The 23,327-nt window shown below is 41.1% G+C and overlaps 1 protein-coding gene across 1 annotated transcript; it reads left to right on the forward strand.

The window, feature by feature from the left end:
- Positions 1-1,185: 1,185 nt before the first annotated feature.
- Positions 1,186-18,762, forward strand: SPACA1 (sperm acrosome associated 1). The gene is made up of 7 exons (XM_030447566.1): positions 1,186-1,492; positions 5,065-5,121; positions 8,820-8,921; positions 9,292-9,398; positions 9,918-10,053; positions 18,248-18,395; positions 18,669-18,762. The coding sequence occupies exons 1-7, from the start codon at positions 1,186-1,188 to the stop codon at positions 18,760-18,762; spliced, it is 951 nt and encodes a 316-aa protein (XP_030303426.1).
- Positions 18,763-23,327: the final 4,565 nt, after the last annotated feature.

Here is a 23,327-nt window from a genome sequence, read left to right on the forward strand (position 1 = left end):
TCATTACAAGGACATTTAGGTGCTATAATGAGTCCAGAGGAGGGCATTGATGCTGGTGAAGGATCTGGAGAACAAGCCTTATGAAGAGCAGCTGAGGAAATTGGGGTTGTTCAGTCTGAAGAAATGGAGGGTAAGGGGAGACCTTATCACTCCCTACAACTACCTGAAAGGGGGTTGTAGTGAGGCGGGTGCCAGTCTCTTCTACAAGTTGTAAGTGATAGGGCAAGGGGAAATGGCCTTGTTGTGCTGGGGGACAGACTGGATATTAGAAAAAAAATATTAACCAAAATGATTGTCAGGCATTTGAACAGGCTTCCCAGGGAAGTAGTTGAGTCACCATCCCTGGAGGTAGTTCAAATGTGGTGCTTAGTGGTGGACTTGGCAGTGTGTTAGGTTAATGATTGGACTCAATGATCTTAAAGGTCCTTTCCAATCCAAACCATTCTATGATTCTACAAGACCTGTGTTCATTTTCAGCGCCCATTGAAGTAAATTTCACACAGCCCAGTCCAGCTCTACACGCACAAGCAACCAACCCCCTTCTGGCTGCATTTCTTTATTCTGGGAAACGTATTTTCTGCTGGAAGTCATGCTCACTGAGGAGGAAGTTCTCACAAAGATAGCTTGGGACATCTGCAGAGGCTTTCTGAATATCAAAGCAGATCCCTCAGCATGGATTCCATTTAAAATGTGGGAGTATCCCCTACAAACACTGTTTTTGCACGGTGAGTATGCTTATAGCAGGTAGGCTCATATGTTCTCTACCTGCTGGCCCAGTGTCCCACTCGGAGTCAGAACTGTGGTCCAACATTCCCATCCTACACCTGATGGCTCGTTTCCTGACTGGGGGCAGCATTTCTTGGGTTTGCACAGATCCCCTTCGCAGCACTCTGGCACACCGAGCGTTGAGAACTACTGCAGGAAACCTGGGGTAGCATTTTAAGAAACTGGGATCAGCCAGAAAGATTTGAATCTAAATCTGCTTTTTCCAGACTTTGGAAAAGAACTAAATGCTCCAGTTGTAACCGCAAACATTATTCTTCAGGATCCTCTTTTACAGGCTCCCTTGGGTGCCACAAATCTTGCCGCCCATTTTAGCAGAATGTCGGGCTTGCGCTCCCAACATGCCCGACAGCGAGCGAGGATCCCTTCAGCTGCTCTCACTTCGGGTGCCAGCTTCGAAGCATGATCCCCGGGGCTCCTGGCCCAGCCCCACCCCGGATAGGCACAGCAGACCCCCGACGGAGCACAAAGCGGGCCGGACCGGCAGCTCCGCAGGAGAACTGGGCTGGTCCCGGTCCCGTTGTGACGCGCCCGGGGTCTCCGAGCATCGTGAGGGGCCGGGAGGGCGGCAACATGGCGCTGAGGGCGGATGGCGGGGCGGGGAGCCCGGCCCTGCGCCTGCCTCTGCTGCTGGCCTGGCTGACGGCGGCCTTGATGAACGGCAGAAGCGCGAAGGCGGCGGAGGTCACGGCCGGGAGTGCCGAACAGGGTGAGGCGACCCCGGGCGGTGCGGGCGCCTTTGGCGGGGTCCCTCCGGGCCGAACTCCCTTACTCTGGCGTCGGGGCCCTTCGCTGAAAGAAGCAGGCGCTGGCCTCCCCTCAGCTCGGCCGGCTCGTCACCCCTTATGGCTTCTCCCTGGTGAAGGAGAGAGAAGTGTCCCGCCCGGCTTCCCTCTGGAGACAGGGAGTGCTTGGCCGGAGTGCGGGGAGACGACCAGGTTTCGTGTGGAGGGCCCTGGCTCGGAGTCGTGTTTTCTGAGCAAGGCTTAATCACTGCCAGGATGTAACGATCTCTCCTCGGTGTCATATGCAGGCAGTGGGAAGGTGTCGGAGTGGATTCAGTGCTTTATTAAGCTGTGCAGCATCACGGGGGCCCTCCCGAAGAGGGAGGCTGGGGAAAGGGGGAAAGCTCCGGATCAAAGCTCCAGATCTTCTTGCAAGCCAAAAATGTGGGCTAAAGCAAGTCTGGTATGTGCAAACCACCTTGGTCTGCCATCGAGCAGCAAACAGCACAGATTCAAAGCCCAAATGCAAAACTCAAAGGCAACGGGGAGATTTCCAGCCTGGGAAAACCCTGCATCCCCTTAGCTGCCCTTTGTGTTGTCCCTTTGGGGATGGAGCTCTGCTGCTCTTCCTCCCCCCTGTGATGTGTCCTTCAGCCTGTAAGTGCTAAAGCCACAATCCTTGGCAAGACTGAGATGCCCAACTCGGGAGTGAGTTCCCCTGGGGTTAATTGGACTTCTGTGGGGTTTTAAAATGTTTATCTGCATTATATGCTGTGATGTGGCCTGTCATTAAAATGCTGTATAGCAGCAAAGATTTCTGTTCTACATAGGTTTTACAAGGCTTCCAAACGTACAGAGGAATACAGACTGCTTTTGCTGTGCTGGTACTAATTGCAGCCCCCTGACAGGAATTTAAATGCAGTTCCTTAGCACATTCTTATCTCAGCATGTGTGGGATTTACATATATAACTCCTATTAATGCTAATGGAAGCTATATACATAATTCTTTTCACATAGGGCTGACACTATATTTTTATCTGAACCTGATGCAACTGGGACCAGTCATCTTATATAAGTAGAAAGAACTGAAGTTTCTTACTGGGAGCTTTCTTAACATTTTGGTTCATTTAAAATGTAGGGAGGAAATGCAACTAAAGGAAGCAACACAAACCCTTGGATTGTGATATTGCCCTGGAAGGTTCGTAACAGTCGTATAAAAAGTGCTGTGTGTTCCATGGGATGACCACGATCCTCTTTCCCTTCAGAAGTTTCTTTTTTTTTTTTTTTTTAAATTTCATTACATCAGAAATCAGGATTGGGGATTCCCAATTAACTTAGTAGTTTAGAACCAACCAGCTTTTAATGTTTAGGTGTGTTTAAAGGTTTACTTGGAATATGCTACTTAGAAAATACAGTATTTCTTTTATTTAGAGATATAGGACAATTCATCTTTATATATCTCTGACAAAAGAGCCATGTTGTGTGTTGTGGTGCTCTTGTAGCCAGAAGCACCTAAAAGGGTATTATGGTCTTTACCTGTAATTAGGAGAAGTTTGCTTTCACTGGTTAGCAAAGTTCCTCCACCTTACATTAGTAATATGTGAAATTTTGTGTCTTGTTTCTAAAGCTTTTTCTTCTTTGTGTCTGGATGGGAAACGGCAGTTTCTCCTTTCAGATGTGATGACACCCTGCTGTGTCTACGCTCAGCTTGTCACCTCAAAACTGAATGCAGTAATTCCTGCTTTCAGGGTAGAGGTTGGGGACTTACCGTAAGCTGATACGACTTGTCAGAAATCTACTGAGCTGAGAATTTGCATCATCTGAGGCTGTCCTGGCCCTCCCTCCCCTTCATTTTTGCCTGTGTACGTTTATTCTGCGCGGGCAAACAAGCACATCTCGCGTGGTACCAAGTTGAAAACAGGTATTTACTTTAACATGGGCTGTATTTAGACTGTAGAGAGGATCCTTAAGGTCTCCTCCTCCTCTCTGCTGTGCTGTAGGAATTGCCATTAGACAAGGCTGTTCAATGACTACCCCGTTAATGTCACAGAAGCTCAGGGAAACATGATAGGATGTCCACAGTGGGGACAATCTTATAAAGAAGTTGTTATTTTTCAAGGCATCTTAGAGACAGAGTTGGAGGATGCACTAGCTGTTTTAAAGGTTGTCTCTGTTTTCATAGGATTTTAGTCTTATCATTTTTTCCTTTATGTTTTGGCTAACGTTGGATTTTTTTATCATTCAACTGGATAGTTAAGGAGTATTGTGCATACTCTAGAAGCCTGTTCTGACGAGCACAGCTTATATGCTGAAGTAAATGTCAAAACCATAGAGACAGTTAGAGATAACAGAAGAATAACATTTTGATGGCTCATTTATAATGTTTGGAAAAAGAGTTCAGTATCTGTGTGTCATTATGGAGACTGCACCTTGCTGCTGTACTGTAAATCCCTTACAGTGGAGGAAGAAAGGTTTTATATTTGTGTATCACTGACTCTGAGAGAAATGGATCTGTTCCTTTCAACATGAGAAATTTCAAGTTTTGGATGGTGTGTGAAAAATGTAAATATTACTCAGAGATTTAGTAGCAAGAAGTGATACATAAACTTGCATTGCTGCACAGATATAACATTTTGTAAACATAAATCTTGAATATAAAAAAATGAGAGACAGTGAAAGCAAACTTTACATTGGTAAGTATTTGTTATCAAAAAAAAAAAAATAACCTTGAGTAGGCAGCACTGGCAGTGTACTTGTAAAAGACTTGTAAAAACAGTCATCGTGCCTTTTTCTTTTGCATTTGGAAGAACTGAAAAGACCTGATATTTATTTAATGAATAATTTCCAAAGGACCATCACTAAGTTTCTCTATGGAACTGTATCCTAATCAACAAACATTCAAATTGCTTGCTATTAGGAATAAAATGTATAATCCAGATTTGAATCGCAGATGGAGATGAGAACCTTTTGCTTTTGTACATTCTGTGAAACCCATTTTGTAACCTCACAGTACCGTTCAGAATGGAAGGACTCCAATCACAGTGATTAAAACCACAGTACCTAATTAAAATACTGTACCTGCTTGACTCATCTTTGTGCTGGCTGTCTAAACCTGACCTTGAAGTGTGATGGAGAAAAAATCATGTGGGAAGGCGTAGTTAGCCAGAAGTTATGAGGAAATGAGTTAACTGGATATTGTTTAATGAAAATTTTTCTTAACTCTTTTCAGGAAAGACCTATAATTTGCATAGACCCCGGACAATGCACTTCTCTGAGTATTCAGTAGGCTAATGCAACTGACTTAAATGTTTATATGAAAATGCATTTTTTTCCTTTTAGAGAATCATCTATAAGGTTTAAACATGCTATTCACACTGTATTTTATGATAAATTTTTCTTAAATGTCTTGTTTTTCTGGCCTAGTTCGTGAAAGCAATAATGTTGGCAAACTTCTCATTTCAACTAAAAAGCAGTAAAGATTTCAAGGATAGAGATTCCTGGGCATTCCTACACCCTTCAATGTATTAGAAATGTAACTTCAGACTTTGTGTTCAGGTCTGAATGCCAGTGTGTCCACGGAGCTACAATTTGGAGCATGCACAGTTACATGTGGTAAGTAGCAAAGCAGATGAATAAAACATATTGTCATTTTTCTTGGGAAAAAAAAGAAAAAAAGTGCTAACTGTAGCAATTTAGCAGTTGTAATTTGCTTACCCTTGTTCACCTCTCATTGATTTCAATTGCCAATAACTATAATTAACAAAAACAATCAGGCTGATTGTCATTAGGAGTTTAGGTCAGATCTGTTGTTTTATTAATTTCACAGCCTGCAAGCTCCTATTCTACACCAGTTCCCTGGGTTTATTGGCACATGAGCTGCCTTCCCCAAAGTAACAATTTTCGCTATTTGTGAACATCTGTGAGATGTTCAGAAGATGAAAGATCTTCTGATGCTTCTCACAGATGTCTTCCCACATACAATATTGCCAAAAAATTGCTTGCCTGCAGTAGCCTGTTCTCTCTTCCACATTTATACAATTTATAAATTGTGCAATGCAGAGGAGAGGTATCCTTCTGGAGCAGGAAGGAAGAGAGGAAAAATGAGATGAGCCTTAAGAAGAAACCCCTGTGTTTAGGGTAGAGATAGAACTGCTGTGAGTTGGTAATTATCTTCCTAAGGAAGTAGTCTTGAATTAGAAACACTATTAATTTATTTCTGAACAAATTTAGCTTCTTATAAGACAACAGAAAAAAAAGATGAGTTTTTGCCTGCATCAACCTGATGTTTTCTGGAATATCCCTTTTCATTTTTTTCAGTCACTTTTTCATATTTCCAATGTCAGAACTTCCTTGATCCCTTCCTATTTCCAGTCTTAGGACAATATGGTTTTAGGAAATGCCTTTTGCTTCTGCATACTTTAATATTCCTCTTTGTTAGCTTTGTAATTTCAAATCTGCTTTTACATTCTGTATACTGTCATATATGTATCCCCATATTCTTAACAACCTCACCCACTCTTAGTATTCAAAACATCTTTTAAATACTAAGAAACTGCTCCTGAAGTCCCACCCTTCTAGCAGTTGTCTCAATTGTTCTATATTTTCAGGGATTTTCCCTAAATTTTGTCTCAGTTTAATCTTTAGCTCCTCAGAGTTAGTGTTGTGGTGGGTTAGCTGTGGCTGACAGCCAGGTGCCCACCATGCTGCTCTGTCACTCCACTCTTCAGCGGGACAGGGGGACAAAATAAGATGCAAAACTCGTGAGCTGAGTTAGAAATAGCTTCATAAAGAAAAGCAAAGGCTGCATGAAGAAGCAGAGGAGACAAGCAAAAGAATTTATTCTCTGCTTCCCATCAGCAGGTGATGTTTAGCCACTTCCCGGGAAGTAGGGCACCAGTCTGCATAGTGGTTGCTTCAGAAGACAAATGCCTTAATAACATATGCCTCCCCCTCCTCCTCCCTTCTCTCAGTTTTTATTGCTGAGTACAAAGTCTTATGCTATGTAATATCCATTTGGTCAGTTTGGGTCACCTGTCCTGGCTGTGTCCCCTCCCAGCTTCTTGTCCACCCTCATCATCCTAGTGGCCCTTGGGGAGCTGTGAAGAGGCAGCCTTGGTGTTGTGGGAGTAGTGCTCAGCAGCAGCCAAAATACTGGTGTCTTATCAACACCATTCCAGCTACAAATACAAATCACAGCACCATGAGGATAGTTAATTCCATCTCAGCCAGACCTAATACAAAATGCTTAACCCCCTTTATACTGAAAGCTATGTAGTCTTACAGAAGAATCGGGAAGGGGAAGCTCTAACCAAAAAAAAGCATCACCTCATATCTGAAGTGTAGATCCTGTTTATAGCCTTCCTTTTAGTCTAGGCTGTTTTGTCTAGTCATGGCATGTTTATCTGTTGAAAGTCTGAAAAGTGGCTTCTTGGTTCTTCCAGTAAAGCTGTAAACTCTTTGTCTCCTTCAGGTTTGTTCTTATTCTCTGGAATCATCTATCTAGTCCTTTATATTTCTTGTTTTCTGAACTGACTGAATTTTCTTTATTTTTTCCCAGTCATGATGTGTATTGCTAAGTTATTTATGGATGATCCTTCTTCACCCATCTCCCTCCACAGGTCTATTAATTTACATGTCTCTAGGGTGAATTTCATTTGGATAATTTATACTGAATTGTGGACATTTTTCTATTAGGTTAACTTGTGTCACTTGTTAAGACTGCTTTTGTTAGAGCATTTCAGTAGAATAATTTCATCAGCATTGGCAGCTACTAAGAAGAGATAGGTAAAGAAAACAGGGGAGTGAAAGAAAAACCTGTCTAAAAGAAAGAAGCAGAGGAGTAGCAAAGAATTTGCAGATCCACTGTAAAAGAGCTTTTTTCATGAACCTTTTGAATATGATATACTTCCCAAATTTCAATATTCCTATAGATAGGACATGGTGAGATTTTTCCAGATGGATGTGACTAGAGCTAGCCTAGTGCCCAGATTTTATCAAGCCAGCTTTTTCATGAGTTTCCTGTCCTTTTTGTTAGCTAAAAAAAACCAAAACCTAGATGGCACTTAAAAAAGAGGAATGCCTTTAATAAAAGTGTCAGTTCACTGCCGTTTACACTTCTCTCTGCATCTGTGAGATGAGACATTCTCTGGAGTGGAGAACAATTGTCATTTCGTGTCATTTTCAGTAAGTGGTGTTGTCTCCCTCTGTCATTTGAAGTAGTGTTTCACAAGTTACATGACACCTGAAAAATTCTGAAATCCACTGGTTTGTATAATACACATTTAGGGAAGGCAGATGCATGATAAATGCCATATTCAAACCAATTCATTATTCTACTGCAAGGGGGCTTTAACTCTCCTCTTTCTCTGCCTATTAGTAAACAAAGTGCTTCTGGAAAAATGGCAAAACCTTCAGTGTTTACTGGGCCTAAATATATTATTCCTGCCTCCCCCACAAGCTATGTCATTCCAGTGAACTGTGTACACACTCTTTGGCAAAAACAATTATAGCACTTGTTTTCAATTTGTTAGTAATTGTTAAAATGAAGATGTTCCTATTGAAATCCTGATAATGAGAGTGAACATTTTTTTTTGCTTCCTTGAACATTATGTGAGAATATTCCTTAACTTGACATGTTTGACATAGATTATCTCTTGCTCTTTGTCTTCAATGTGACACTTCATGTTGCAGGTGGTTAACACTTGGATTTACTTGTTTGTCAAGAGATGCCCTACCTTACTAACCACCAGACTCTGTGCTCTGAGAGACCTAATTTTTGGGCCTGGTGGTGGTTACTCTTTCCTAATGTCAGGTTCCCCAGTCCTAGTCCCAGAAGTTTTTTAGTGCCTTCAGTTTCTTTGGACCTTGGTGGGAGTTGAAGACACTCAGACAGTCACAAGACTGAAGGCAGATTGAGTTGGCAGTCTCTTTATGCCATCTGATTTGAGCATTTCAAGGCCAGGAGCCTGAGTGCCTTGATATTTAAAGTGAATTAACTGTTTTGCAGAATATATATTACTTTCATTTCAAATCCTTTTTCTCTAAGAATAGCTCTGAATTTATTTTGATTCTTTTTCCTGACACATGATGATTCTGGCTCCCTACAGTGCAGAGTTTGACAGAAGTTGGTGTTGTCTTGAATCTTAGACACCAACATGGGATGGCTTTAACAGGCACTCTTGAGATCTGTTTTGCCTGCTATTTGATAGATAAATCATATTAACATCCAGGATAAAGGGAGAACAAAAACAAGAGTATGAAGGGAATGAAGAAATGCAAAGTGAAAGACTTTTTTTTTTCCTCCCCCAAAGGGATTGGCTTTCGAGAAGTCCTGTTAACCAGTGGATGCCCTGGGTCTGAAGCAAAATGTATTTTTCGTGTGGAGGAATGCCGAGGGCAAGTAGACTGTGGATGTAAGTGGAACACTGTAATGCAGTAATCTAGAGCATATATGTTGGCCCAAAGGAAATACCCTGGTTCTCAGTGAGTGTGGTGGAAGTGGAATGGATTGCATTCTACTCTCCAGTTACCCTGTTAAGCAATCCACTAATGTTTCAGATCTCTTTTCTGTACTGTCTTTGATTTCAAGTCCCTGTGAAATACCATTTTTCTGCTGTGTGCTTCATTGCAGACATTAGACCAAGCAAAAAGTCTTTGAAGCAATTTTAAGGGAAAGGATAATTTTCAAGTAACGTCTTGTGGTTTGAAGAATTATGAACTTTATGATCTATACAGAGATGTTTCATCTAGTTGGTACATACCTATTAAAACTTCCTCCTACAGGGGGAATACCAATTCCTGAGGGCCATGACTGCATGAAGATGCTTTGTATTTCTATACCTTCTGAAAATCGATTTAAATATGTTTGGAAGATGTTCACTTCAAGGAAGGTAAGTAAAGGAACCCCACTTTGTGCAAAAAAATTGCATACTGCATGCATTTACCACACACTCCATCTGAATTGTACAGACTTCTGGGCAGATTATTTCCTTTGCTGTCATAATACAAATAAGCCCTGATTTTTCACTGGCAAGTTAGTACTGAAAGGGCTTGCATGACTTTGTTCCTTTATGCAGCTTCAGTTTGCTATTTGTGTGAGGGAAACAATAATTGTAGGGAGAATGTTTACTGCTTTTTTTCAGAAAAACTTGGCACAGCGGCTGGTGAGTATGTCAACAGGTCACAACCACATTGCCCTTTCCAGTTGCTCCAGTATGAAATGCTGAAGAGATGGGAGAAATTTTACCAGGGGCCAAGAGTTCCTCAAAGGCTGAAAGCTTTTGGAATAGAATAAGCACTTTTGTGTGTGTTTGACACAATGCAATTTGTCTTTGCAGACCTGCTTGAAAAAAAAACATGTAACTTTTTTTCTTTTTTTTTTTTTCTTTTTGTCTTTTATATCTGGCTAGACATCACACATCCTTCCCCATGATTCAGCTGTTATGGAAGTTTGCAGAGATACCCATTCAGTTGCTTTCCAGTGTGAAACTCAGGAAAATGGAACTATCATTGCCTCTGTAAAATACAAAATCTGCGCGAGAACTGGTAAGCTCATAGAGATGCTTACTGTCTTCTAGTGGTATGGTCTTGTCTCTTTTATGTAGTACTCAATCTTCATAACATCACCTGTAGTATATGGGCAGGAGCTTGTTCCCTGTGGTAATAATGACTGTCATGAAATGCAGGCCAGTAAAAGAGGAATGACACATAAAAATGACAGAAGGGGAATGAAGTGGTTCCTTGTGGTAGGAATGAGTATTTTCTTTATGCTCTGTAAAAAACAAAGCAAAAATAAGGAGGTTTTCCTAGAACCTGCTTAGTTTTTTACTGCACTCAGGCTGGTTAGCAGACTTCTTTTTGTCCCATTAAGCCACATAGCACCAGCAGCATCAGTTCTTCAGTTAAATCTCCTTTCCCTGTCAGTACTGAAGCAGGAAAACAACCTCTTGATGTTTTTCATTTAGAAGCCATCTGGAATTTTCTTATGCACATGGATTTAGCAAAGTTTAGCATTAGAAAGAATACATCATTACACAGGTTTCCCAGTACTATTTTTGTCACCTCCTCTGCTAATGGAATTTTGGATGACTTCATCAGGAAAGGTGGCAGTGTGCTGATTTTATCAAATTATGAGAGTACCCTTGTAGAAACTCCATCTTTCTTAATCAGAGAAAGGGTGAGAATGCCTTGCTCATCAAAACTTGAAGTTTTTCCTGAAAGAAGGTGGATTCAGGTCTTATGCAAAATTGTGGCACACTAGATAAAGGTCCTTGGAGACACCCCTTCCCTCCCCATGTTTCTCCCCTAGGTAAAACTGGCCAGGGAATCCTCTCTCGTGAGTAAAACAGACTATTTCCTTTGTCTCTATTGAGGTCCTTTCTGCCATTGTATGGTAACATGAAATTTGTTTATTTATTTTCTAAATCCATCTAGCAGTCAGAAAACACCCAAATGTGGTGGGGTTTTTTTTCCTCTTTTTTTTTCTTCCCCTCCCCCCCCTCCCTTCTTCCACTACTCAGTGTCTACATTCCATTAGCTACAGAGGATTAGCAAAGCACATAGTCTGTTTTAGGATTAAGCATGCAAATGGTCCCATTGATGTGAGTCGCCATCATCATCACCATCAATACTCACACACTTGTGTTTAAATTGTGGCTGAGTAGTTTTGGTGAAAAGTGGTCAGATGCCCAAATGACACACCCACTGAGGACTTGTTACAAGAAAAGAGCTTTACTGGTTCAGAAGATATTTATGGTTATGAAGAAATCTGAGGAAGACAAGCTCTAAGTTTTATTAAGTAGCTTAAAAGGAATGAGTTTTTCTTGAAAGGGACAACATTTCTCTCGGTGGTACAATGCTGCCTTTCTCAGTTTCTCATTAAAAGCCTTTTTGAAATGAGGTTTGGGAATTTGAGGCTTAAGTTTATCATCCGTGTCAAGCGAGATGGTTGCTCTACCTACTCCAGAAAATCTTTCTGTTGAGCCAACATCTTTGCCATTTATCTGTCTGGTCTCCAATCTGCAGTGTGAAGAAGGGCAGAACTACAAAATCGGTATCAGAAATAGGACAAAAATCTCATGTTTCAGAGCTCAGTCTTCAGAACTGAACTGTGTTTTCTTCCAGCATCCAAAACTGGCCCTGGAGATTTCAAGTCAGGGCAAGCTGGGCAGCCTCCACCCACGTGGGTTGGTCAGAGCCATCTGGGCAGCCGTGGCTGCTTGTCACAGAGGCCACCTTGCATCCCTGAACTGGGGTGCAACAGGCTAAGCTGTTTGTAGGGAGAGGATATCATACAGATTTTTGGAGGCTGTGTTTATTATTTGAATCATCTGGAAGGGCAAATCAGTTTCAGTCCGGAAGAGAGCAGATCCTCTGTATTACCTCCTAAATTCATTTTTTTTAATTTTTATTTTTTTAAACTAAGGAGATTTTGGCCTTCTCTTCACCTCACTCAAATCAATGCATTTAACTTTGTCTATTTTGTCTTTCTCATCTCCTAGATCAGTGCTTCCACTATTGCACAGAAATACATTTATTCATGCCAGAGCTGCAGGACAGGGCAAAAGAAGTGTAAATGTGTTTGCCTTTCTTCTTGGCACTTTCCTAGAGAGAAAGCCTTAGGTCATCAACAGAGCTAAAAGTTACCAATGTGGCTGGTAAGGGATGAATGTGTTTGCTTTGGTGTCATCCTTCCTCCTCCCTCCAGTGCTCTGGTATTTTCCCCACATGAACATCACTGGCCAGGTTCAGCAGCACCATCTGCAAGCCTGGCCCCAAAGCCACCACTTGAAAATACATAACCTGACAGATTCTGAGGTGTATGAGGTGGGAGGAAAGGAAGACATGTTGCAAAAGGCAGGTAAAACCTTACATGAATTTGTCTGAACTTGGCATATGGCAAAACTTCTTAAGAATTAATTTTCAGTGTGTGCATGGAATTCTTCCATGTGTTTCCAGTGATCACAGCACTTCAGTAATTTGAGTTGTCCTTTTGTTTTCAGAACTGTTCAGACTTATGGGTTCTTTAGTCTTCTCTAGCAAGAGAAACATAACAGAGGAAAAAAATCTTCACTAAAAATTACTGGGATCTCTGCAAGTGAAATCCCATCTTTTAATAACTGACACTTCTAGATGTCCTTCATACTGAACCACTACCCTGAAATGCACTGAAGAGTGTTGTTTCACACTCCTGCATGTTGTGGTGTTTGGTGTTTTGTGAAGACTTTGGAGCTGGAAGGCAGTTTGCTCATAGTTACTAATAATAATCCTGTGAGAAGAGAGGACTCTGCAAGGGAGGAATTCGCAAGCAGAGAATGATCCTCATTAGGATGCTATGTGAAGGGTGTCAGCCTACTGCAACCCCAGCTGAGCTTCAAGCACCACACTTCTCATGAGCAAGAGAATTAATTGGGGTGTGTGTCTAGTGGCACTTCTGTGGAGAAGATGGAGGCAATAGCATTCCTGTGTCACAGAGGCCATTCCAGCCCCCACGTCTCAAGTTCAGTTGAAAGTGGTTTGAGAACAGCCTTGAGGAAAAAAGGACTTGGGGATGTTGGTTGATGAGAGGCTCCACATGAGCTGGCAATGTGTGCTTGCAGCCCAGAAAGAAAACTGTATCCTGGGCTGCATCAAAAGAAATGTGGACAGCAGATCAAGGGAGGTGATTTGCAGCTTCTACTCCGCCCTCATGAGACCCTACCTGGAGTACTGTGTCTAGTTCTGGGATCCCAAACAAAAGGACATGAAGCTGTTGGAGTGAGTCCAGAGGAGGGCTACAAAGATGATCCAAGGGCTGGGTTGCCTCTCCTACTAGGACAGGCTGAGAGAGTTGGGGATGTTCAGTCTGGAGAAGAGAAGGCTCTGGGGAGACCTTATAGTGGCCTTCCAGTACCAGAAGGGTGCCTACAAGGGAGCTAGAGAGGACCTTCTTGTAAGGGCATGTAATAATAGGGCAAGAAGTAATGCGTTTAAACTGGAAGAGGGTAAATGTATGTTAGACATTTGGAGGAAATTCTTTACTGTGAGGGTGGTGAGACACTAGAACAGGTTGTGCAGGGAAGTTGTAGCTGCCCCCTCCTTGGAAGTGTTCAAGGCCAGATAAGATGAGGCTTTGAGCAACCTGGTCTAGTGGGAGGTGTTCCTGCCATTGACAGGGGGGTTGGAACTGGATCTTTAAGATCCCTTCCAACACAAACTATTCTACAATTCTGCGATTTCCTGTTGATGACTTCAGTGCCATCCTTGAGAGAGAAAAATCACACCTCTGTAACCAGCTACTGTACAAACATGTAATCCTCATGGTCATGTTTTCCTTGTGTCTGCACAGAAATGAAATGGGGTATCTCAGTACCCAAGATTAACATCCTGGAACTTCTTGGTGTGTATGTAATCCTGCTCTTTAGTTAGCATATATCCATCCATTTTTAATACACAGAGAAAAGCTTATAGGTAATCTAGAAGGGAAACAAAAATGCTAAGCATCAATATTTTACTAAGGGGGGGAAAACTCAGCCTGCAGAGGCAACATCTCATTCTCTGAGAAATGCCAAACTAATACATACTTCCTCTGCAAACTAATACATACTTTCTGCATTTGAAAACTGGTGGAAAGAACTCTTGTTGGCTCTTGGACCATATGAAATCTTGAGCATCTGCTTGTATCATAGAATCATAGAACATGCCACATTGGAAGGGACCCATCAGGATCATCAGGCCCAACTGTTGTCCCTATGTAGGGCACACCCAGGATCACACCGTGTGCCTGAGAGCATCTTGCTTCTTGAACTCAGGCAGGCTTAGTGCTGTGACCATTTCCCTCAGGAGCTTGTTCCATTGCTCAGCTGCCCTCTGGGTGAAAAACCTTTTCCTGATATCTAACCTAAACCTCCCCTGATTCAGCTTCCTATCATTTCCCTGAGTTCTGTCTTTGATCACAGGAGTAAAGAAATTCGTGCCAGTCCTGTCTTTTCCCCTTGAGGGGAAGCTTTGTAGTGCAGTGAGGGTCACCCCTCAGCCTCCTTTTCTCCAAACTGAACAATCCAAGTGAGCTCAGCCACTCCTCATAAGTCATCCCTTCCAGACCCTTCACCATCCTTGTTGCTCTCCTTTGGACATGCTACAACAGCTTGATGTCTTTTCTATACCTCAGTGACCAAAACTGCACGCAGTACTCAAGGTGAAGTTGTAGTGCAGAGGACAGTGGGACAATCCCCTCCCTTGACTGGTGACTCTGTGCTTGATGCACCCCAGGACACAGTTGCCCTCCTGGCTGCCAGGGCACACTGCTGGCTTATGTTCAATTTGCCATAAACCAGGACCCACAGGTCCCTCTCCACCATGCTGCTCTCCAGCCACTCATTCCCCAGTCTCTATTTGCCACCAGGGTTGCCCCAAGCTAGGTGAAAAATTCAGCACTTTGTTAAACTTCATGCAGTTGGTGATTTCTCATCTCTCCAATCTGTCAAGGTCTCTCTGCAGGGACTGTCTGCCCTCAAGGGAGTTGACCACTCCTTTCAATTTTCTGTCATCTACAAACATGCTTAAAATTCCTTCCAGTCCTGCATCCAAGTCATTGATGAAGATGTTGAAGAGGACTGGGCCAAGGATGGAGCCCTGTGGGACCCTACTAGTGACTGGTTGCCCCATTCACTGTCATTCTGTGCTCGACCTGTGAGCCAGCTGCTCACCCATCATACAGCACAGTTGTCCAGCTGTATGCTGGGCATTTTGTCCAGGAGCATACTATGAGAGACAGTATCCAAAGCTTTCCTGAAGTCCAGAAATATTGCATCCACGGGCTTCCCTCGATCAATGAGGTGAGTTGTAGATGGAGTACAGTCAACACTGTGGTCCAGGAGGAATTCCATCTCAGTGAAAATCCCAGCAGAAGAGGAGGATGAAGAGGAACAGTGCTGCTGGCAGGAGTAGTGGGTTACCTTTGGACAGAAATAGTGCTAAAAAAGCAAGGGTTCCACTTTTTTGATGTATTTGATTTGCAGTCTTGTGAATCTCTCTCTTATTGAAGAAATGACTGATCAGAATGCAGAAACAGAATTTGTATGGTTGATATTTTCAGGAGTGCTTGAACCACTTATGTTGGGAAGGGCTTCCATGAGTCATGATCAGCACACTCTGGGGTTTCTGCCAGGGGGCTGGCCTCAAATCAGAGAGCCCTTGTGGAAACTAAATAATAAATTTGAGCATTCCTTCTTTTTCTTCCTTCATGTCTTGTTCAGGCTCACAGAAAAAAATGGATATTCATAGTTTAGATCCAACATTCCTAAAATTTAACTGTAGTATCCCACCCTTGCATTTTCTTTAAGTTCATTTATTTTTAATAAATAGGGATATAAATAATCAACAGGTAAAGGGAGAATGCCAAGCTTTTGGTACAGTTGGAGGCAATCTGTTTTAAACTGTCAGATATGATATCAGTATTTGCTTGTAGACCCTAGTAAATTTCCAGTGGAGTGCACACAATTTTAGGAATATTTGTGAAGTGTTATTGTGGAATATATATTATATATATGATAGTGCTGTTTTCATCACTCTTTATCATGAAGTAGTTCACAGACCTGTAGTGGGCTGTAAACTTTGCAAGTCATTGAACTAGACTTTGTGTGTTTAAAAAAAATTGCTTTTCCTACTTTTACTAAGATGAGTAGTTTTTTACATCTTTGTAAAGGCATGTTCTGGCTGGGGCAAAATTCTCACTGACTAATTGGGGGTGTTATCTGGATTTCAGGAGTGTCATCAGGGGCTTAAAAGTACACTTGATGTCAATCAGACTTTGCTCATTGTAAACCAGTTTATTGGGAAGCTGCTTTTCTCTGTTTCCTCCTTGCATTTTACATACATGTGTTTACTTGGAAGGCACTCCATCTGTTTTTCCAGGTTGTTTCTTGGGCAGTTCTTGCTCTTGACTGAAGGAAAAGAATTTGGGTAGGTTAACAGTCAAAATAGAAGTTGCTTTTCTCTTCTGCAGGCTCCTGTTGCAGCCTGAAGACAGAGGTATTATTAGAGCTCTAAATTTGAATCTTGCCAAGGAAAAAATACAATATATTAATGAAACTTCAAAATAAAAGGTAATTTTCATTAACCTCCATGCCCCACAACTGCATGTAATTCTAAAAAGACATAGTCTAGTCAGTGAAGGGAATTAGTCTAAAAGCAGTTAGCTCTACACTGTGTGGAAACCACAGTATTCAGACTTACTACCTGTAATATTCTCAGCCAGTTCACCATTCTTACCTGTGCTGTACCTTGCAGAAAGATCAGGACAATCCTATAGATAAACTGTGGATTCAGAATATTAAAAGGAAAATTGTGTGATGCAGGAGAATGAGACTCAAATGATGTGATGAAAGAGTTGCTTAGATACTACAGTGATGACAGAGGCACAGGACCTTATATAGAAGCAGAAGCTAAATAGAAATAGAAGTGGTTTTCTTGTAGTCATTCACACAGAATTCCCACCAGTGTGAACATGAATTTTGCATACCAGTCAGCAGTGAGATAGCACCTTACAGTTTTAGAAACTACGTGAGGGAAAATGAAAGAGAAATTAGGGTTGGCTTGTGTAAAACTGTCAAAGCTGGAGGGATCTGGGAAGATGTTCATTGATTTGGTTGCATGTGGCTGAACAAATAAGGTCAATTAAATTTCAATACAAGATGACTGGGCTTGATTTCCAGGTGTTTATTTCTACAATGTTAAAAAAGAGATGGGGGAACTTGGTTAGCCATCTTCAGCATGTTGGACTTGATGATCTCTGAGGTCCCTTCCAACCCAGCCAATTCTATGATTCTATGTTCCAGTCATCCTGAGTTGTTTGTTAGAGTCATCTCCTAACTGGTACATCTGGTCTTACAGGAACAGCTTAAGTAATGGCAGGGCCCTCAGTTTCCTCAGGTGAACCTTCCACAGTTGAACAGGGTGCAGTGTTACAAAATACATTACTTTAAATCCTTGCTGCATTTTTCACTTATTAGCTTCATGCAGCTGCTCCTCTCCGTGTGTCTCTGGGCCATACAGAACAGCTTGCCATGCACAGTGGTTATTTCCTTTAAATAAAAGCTTTGCAGACCTAGATAGAGATAGAAAACTGAAAAGCAGCACTTGAGACCTTGAATCTGTTCTTTTGTTAGCATATTCTCTCTTGGCTTCATTATTGCCATTGTATTGTAGCAATTACCATTGTTAGAATTCTTCTGTAGGACCCTGGTACCTTAGTGCCTCAGCTCTGGGTGATGGAGCACCTGGTACCAGGTACAGAACAAAGAAGTCAGCTTGCCTCGAGTGGCAGACAGCCTGTGGTGCTTCTTTTGTCTGTCCTTCACATATCTGATGTGGATATGTCTTGAAATATTACTTCAAAACATTTTTTAAAGGAAAAAATAGTTAGTCATTTTTAACATGCATCAAATAGATACTTTTCCCACTTATTTTTCCCTTTAGGAATTGCAGTGGTTTGTGTTTCATGGCTACGTGACTTGTTCCACTCAACATGCCTCAATCCCCCTTCCTTTTGCACCTTCCTTGGTTAGATATGCCATTGCACAGAAAGTATAAAATGCTACTCTTCTAACCTTTGCTGGTGCAATGAAGGCCTGAAGCTTGTGAAAAATGTCAGATAGTAAATAATCATTCCTGGCTCCTTTTCAGTCCCTTCCTTCAAATTAACTGCCTGATTCATTTGCAAATTTGAGTGTAATAATGACCATGTATTTCTTTTCTTCAGAAACACAAAGAGGAAAATCAAGGAGAACAGAAGAAGAACAATCAAATAAAACAAAGATAGATGCCACTCTGGTCGTACTGTTCATAACTGGAGTCATTGTGATTGTTGGTTTGATCTTTGCCATGATCTTTCTGATTGTTCGCTTCTGGTAGGTGGACAGCACACAAAGTGATTTATGTTTTATTTGATCAAAACATGGTATTACCAATAACAAACATGACCTAGGGTGAACTTTTAAAGTTTCTCTGTAGTTTAATACTAGTATGGCAACTAGAGAAGCCAGGAGCAAGCATCTGGACATTGGAAAGAAGTATTTTGCAAAGCAGTTGTAATGATTGTGGATGGGAGGGGAATGATTCAGAGGAATTTGTGTAGACCTACTTAAAGGTATGGTTTTGTTTAATTCTTTTTTTCATTTCAGGGCTTTTGGGAAATCCGTTTGGCAATCAAAATTCGGGCGGGACAGCCAATACAGGAAGCTGTCCAATGAAGGTTCACTGCCCAACGTGGAATAAACAGCCCTCCTCAGGGTCTACCATTGGTCTTTTGAAGAATTGGAGTCTGCATTTACAGTGTTCTCACCGTCTACATTAGCCCTGATACAAGAATTGCAAGAACCCTCATTCATAGGGGATGAAGTACAGAAATCATTCCAGGACTTGCCTGACAGAATTACAAAAGAAGAAAATAAATTATATGCATAAAAATACAATTTAAAAAAGATCAAAATATGCTTGAAATACTGGTTTTAAGATTTACTTTTTACATTTCATTCACTGTCGTGGGTTACTGATCTTTAAGTTAAATGCATAAAAATACTTCTGTTTTAAGACGGACGTAATTTCCCAGGTAGTTTAATGGTCTGAGCACTTCTGAACTGGAGACTCAAAGCCATTTTTGTGAAGATGTTGAAAATTCTATATTTAACATGTCTTAATTTTCATATAATCATAGAATTGTTTTGGTTGGAAAAGACCTTTAAGATCATAAATCCAACTGTAAACCTAGCACACTGCCACTTCCACCACTAAACCATCTCCCTAAGCACCACGTCTACCATATTTTGTGAAAATGTTAATCTAGACTAGATGAAACTAGGCATATTATCTAGGCAGATTATTTTTTTAATGAAGTGTTTTTTATTTCCTCATAGATCTTCAAGCACAGCATCTACTATGTAATCACTATAATCCGCTTTCCTCTTAACACATGGAAGGGTGTGTAATGGTAGGGAAGATCATTAAAAGTTGCTTCATAAGTCTCATTAATTTTTTGCTTCTTTTTTCATTAAATTAAAACTCCTGTCATATAAAAGATCCTGTGTGATAGGAGATCCAAAGCACAGCCTCATCTTTTGTCTGTCGAGCCTGAACCCACTTCCTGCTGACTTCATTTGTCACACCTGGCTTCTTGAAAAGCAAGTGAGCTGTCGATCCATATTGTCCTCTCCCACAAAGGGGCTGTCTTTTAGACCTCTAACATATTCCCTGGTTATTTTCTTTCTGGACTGAAAAGTGCAAGGTTATGCAGTAATTCTTCATCCTGAAGCCATGCCTCTGACCATCCTTGCTGACCTTCTCTGGCTCTCCTCTGTTATGCGATGATCAGGTGGCCCAGGTGGCCAAGAAGGCCAATGGCATCCTGGCCTGTATCAAAAACAGCGTCACCAGCAGGTCCAGGGAGGTGATTCTTCCCCTGTACTCAGCGCTGGTTAGGCCACACCTCGAGTACTGTGTCCAGTTCTGGGCCCCTCAGTTTAAGAAGGATGTAGAGGTCCTGGAACAGGTCCAAAGGAGGGCAACCGGGCTGGTGAAGGGACTCGAGCACAGGCCCTATGAGGAGAGGCTGAGAGAGCTGGGGCTGTTCAGCCTGAAGAAGAGGAGGCTCAGGGGAGACCTCATTGCTGTCTACAACTACCTGAAAGGAGGGTGTAGCGAGGTGGGAACTGGACTCTTTTCACAGACGACCTTCAACAAGACAAGAGGACACAGTCTTAAGTTGTGCCAGGGGAGGTTTAGGTTAGATATTAGAAAGAATTTCTTCACGGAGAGGGTGATTAGGCTATGGAATGGACTGCCCGGTGAGGTGGTAGATTCTCCGTCCCTGGAGACATTTAAAAAAAGACTGGATGTGACACTCAGTGCCATGGTCTAGCAACTGCTCCGGTGGGTCAAGGGTTGGACTAGATGATCTCTGAGGTCCCTTCCAACACGGCTAATTCTATGATTCTATGATTCTATGATCTTGCTTATTAAGGTGCTCTCTGTTTTGTTTGATGCAAATAAAAAAGTTGAGCTGACGTTGAAAAACGGACTGTGGATGGTTTAAAATGTTTAATAGAATTTATGATTAAGATTTTTTCTTGAGTATAATAAAAGCTCTGAAAAGAGGCCAAATGTTGAGCATTCTAGGGTAGAGAATACTTGTCGGTAAAGAACATTGCAAAAAAATTGCAAAAGAAAAAAGGGCTGGAGGTACTAACTCATCTTCTCAAAGATTTACTGTTCTCTTCAGATCCTCTATTGCTGCAGATGTTATACTGCACCATCTGCACATCCTTGAAAAAGCATTATCATGTTTTTCAGAAATACATCATTTTGTTTGCTGTTTAATGAAAAGGTCATTTGCATTTTTGCAAGCAAAACATCATATTCCAGAATGATGTGCGCTTAATTCTGTAAAAATACATTTTTTTAAAAAAAGGAAATGATATTTTTTGTAACACTATCATTAGTTACATCATTTTATTTAATTTGGCAGACAGACCTAAAAGTCTTGCAACATTAAGGAGAAAATGCATAGAGAAGGAAAAAGACAGCAACAGATTTGCAGTTTGCAAAACTAGCTTGCACATTCAAGGTGATTTTGTGAACCCATGCAATCAAAAGCAGCATACTGTGATGAGTCTGGGATTAGGTCTGGAATGCTGGTCTTAAAAATAGACCAAACCCAGTTGCTATTACTGAAGAAAATGTTTCTGCTGAAAGTATGGGAAATATAAAGCCCTGCCAGCAGCTCTGAAATTGACTTTTGAACTCTTGCTTTTGTGTTATAATTCAGGTGCAGCATAACTGAAAGAGAGGGAATGGAATATTTTTTTTTAATAATGATGCAGAGTTGTGCTATTATACAACCATTTTGTATTTTAATAACATTTGCAAAGAATCTCCGGTCTGATTTGGGTCAGTATTTTGAAGGTATTAAATTGCCATGGTCTGCCTGCAAATCCAGGAAGAAGTAATAGATACATAGCAAAGTAGTTCAGAAAATGAAATTCAGAAACAGCTGAGCTAATCTGTACTGGTGAGTGTGGTGGTCCATAGGGTAGATCAAGGAACTTCTTTATTAGCTGGTATTTTGTAAAATATTATTACATTGGGGTTTTTTTCCTCTTGTAACTCCTGAAAGCTAACTGCAAAATTGAAAACAAAACAAAACCAGCAAAAAACCTGTAGAAAATTCCATGTAAACTCTTCAGCACAAAATACAGAAGTGTGCCTTGTTGCTCAAAGGAGGGTAAAGAGGTGGTTCTGTTGAAGCTGCAATCACAGGCTCCAAGAAGTGAGGAGATTCTTGAAGTTAAGATTACTGTGGCCAAGCAGGAATTACTCTTAAAATAATAAGTACTCATGTTTTGGTTTGGTTTGGTTTTTTTTTTTTTTTCTGCTATGCATACAGGAGAGAAATTGCCAAGGAAGCATGGGGCACTTTTGAACACAATGGTTTATAAAATGAAATAGAGAAATGATAGTTAAAATCGCATTCAGTGCTCCACGACTGATGGCAAAGTTTCAGCATTGTGCAACTATTACAGGGAGAAAAAACCCCAAATATCTTGATTTATGATTTTGTGAATCAGAAAGCTAAAGCTAAATGGTAAGTCAAATGTGCAGCATTTTATATGGATTTTGGAAATGGGACTCTAGGGTTTGTTTAAAGTGAAGAGATGGATTTTTTCAGCTGAGTATTCAGCTTCTACTTCATTATGTGAATCTGTTAAATTAGGCCAATATTGTTCATTTATGAATTACTAAGGTTTTACTTAGCTTCATAGAAAAACTTCTAACTTAGAACTGGGTCACAGTCCTCAGACTGGAAAATTCATTATGGTGAATTTGCAGGACAATGCTGCTTTAAAAGGAAATTGTGTTTATGAACTGTGAAATGATAACTGAAGGAAAAGCTTGGATATCTGAAGCAATTAAACCCCAAATCCAGCATGGCTGGATATGGATAATTGGTTATTTAAAAGTATTTAAACTACATGTGTTTTGCATTCTATCCTCATGTTCTTATAATCAGAAAGTTGCTGGGCAGAATGGGAAGACTCAAGCTGATTAAATCTTCATTTTGGATTGTAAGCCCTTTCCCAAAGAGATGGTTTTATACTATATGTGCCTACCAAGTCGTATAACATGATGTCTTTATCACGTGTTATCACAACATAAGAACTAAATGATAGTATGAAGTTGTCATGCAGATGAAGTTGTTACTATTTTGTAATAATGTATTATACCTAATTGTTAATTAAGAGTCCTTAATATTCGGAATGAGCCAATTTTTTGTTGCTTATAACTGCCAAACTTTAAACTTTAGGCAGAAGTTTTACATGTTGAATATGTGGTCCTGAAACTCCCGTCTTTCTTTCTGCCTACGCAGAAGGGTCAGAGGTTTTAATTTTTTATTTATTTATTTATTTATTTATTTTTATTTTTTTTTTTCTGGGGACCCACTCAATAGGAAATAGGTTGCTAATCCCACCCTGACCATTTCTCTCATATTGTTTGTTCCTGCTTGGGTCCCAGTTTCCCCCATACCAGCCTACTTTCCCATCAGCAGCTCTTCCTTAGTGTGGTAAGAATAAGACTGAACAGAAAAATAATTACTCTGTGGCTTGGACATCATGGATTAGAAGTACAAAAGAGCAAGAAGATTAAGACAGCCTGGGCAAGTATTTTGAGAGGGTCTGGTAAGAGAAGCCTGGGAGAGGGGATACTTGGAAGGGAGGAGAGACAGGGAGTACTAGAGAAGAGAAAAAAAGAAATTTCTTAGAACCCTGAGATTTGAGATTAAAGAAACT

Source organism: Calypte anna, chromosome 3 (genome assembly GCF_003957555.1).
Source record: "Calypte anna isolate BGI_N300 chromosome 3, bCalAnn1_v1.p, whole genome shotgun sequence".
NCBI classification, from domain to species: Eukaryota; Metazoa; Chordata; class Aves; order Apodiformes; family Trochilidae; genus Calypte; species Calypte anna.

What these genes read in the sequence shown, in the direction of transcription:
- SPACA1 (XM_030447566.1), top strand. Translation starts at nt 1,186, where the DNA reads ATGATCCCCGGGGCTCCTGGCCCAGCCCCACCCCGGATAGGCACAGCA. An exon ending in GGCCGGGAGTGCCGAACAGG is followed by an intron (nt 1,493 to 5,064) that starts GTGAGGCGACCC and finishes CTTTGTGTTCAG; the next exon opens with GTCTGAATGCCAGTGTGTCC. An exon ending in AGCATGCACAGTTACATGTG is followed by an intron (nt 5,122 to 8,819) that starts GTAAGTAGCAAA and finishes CCTCCCCCAAAG; the next exon opens with GGATTGGCTTTCGAGAAGTC.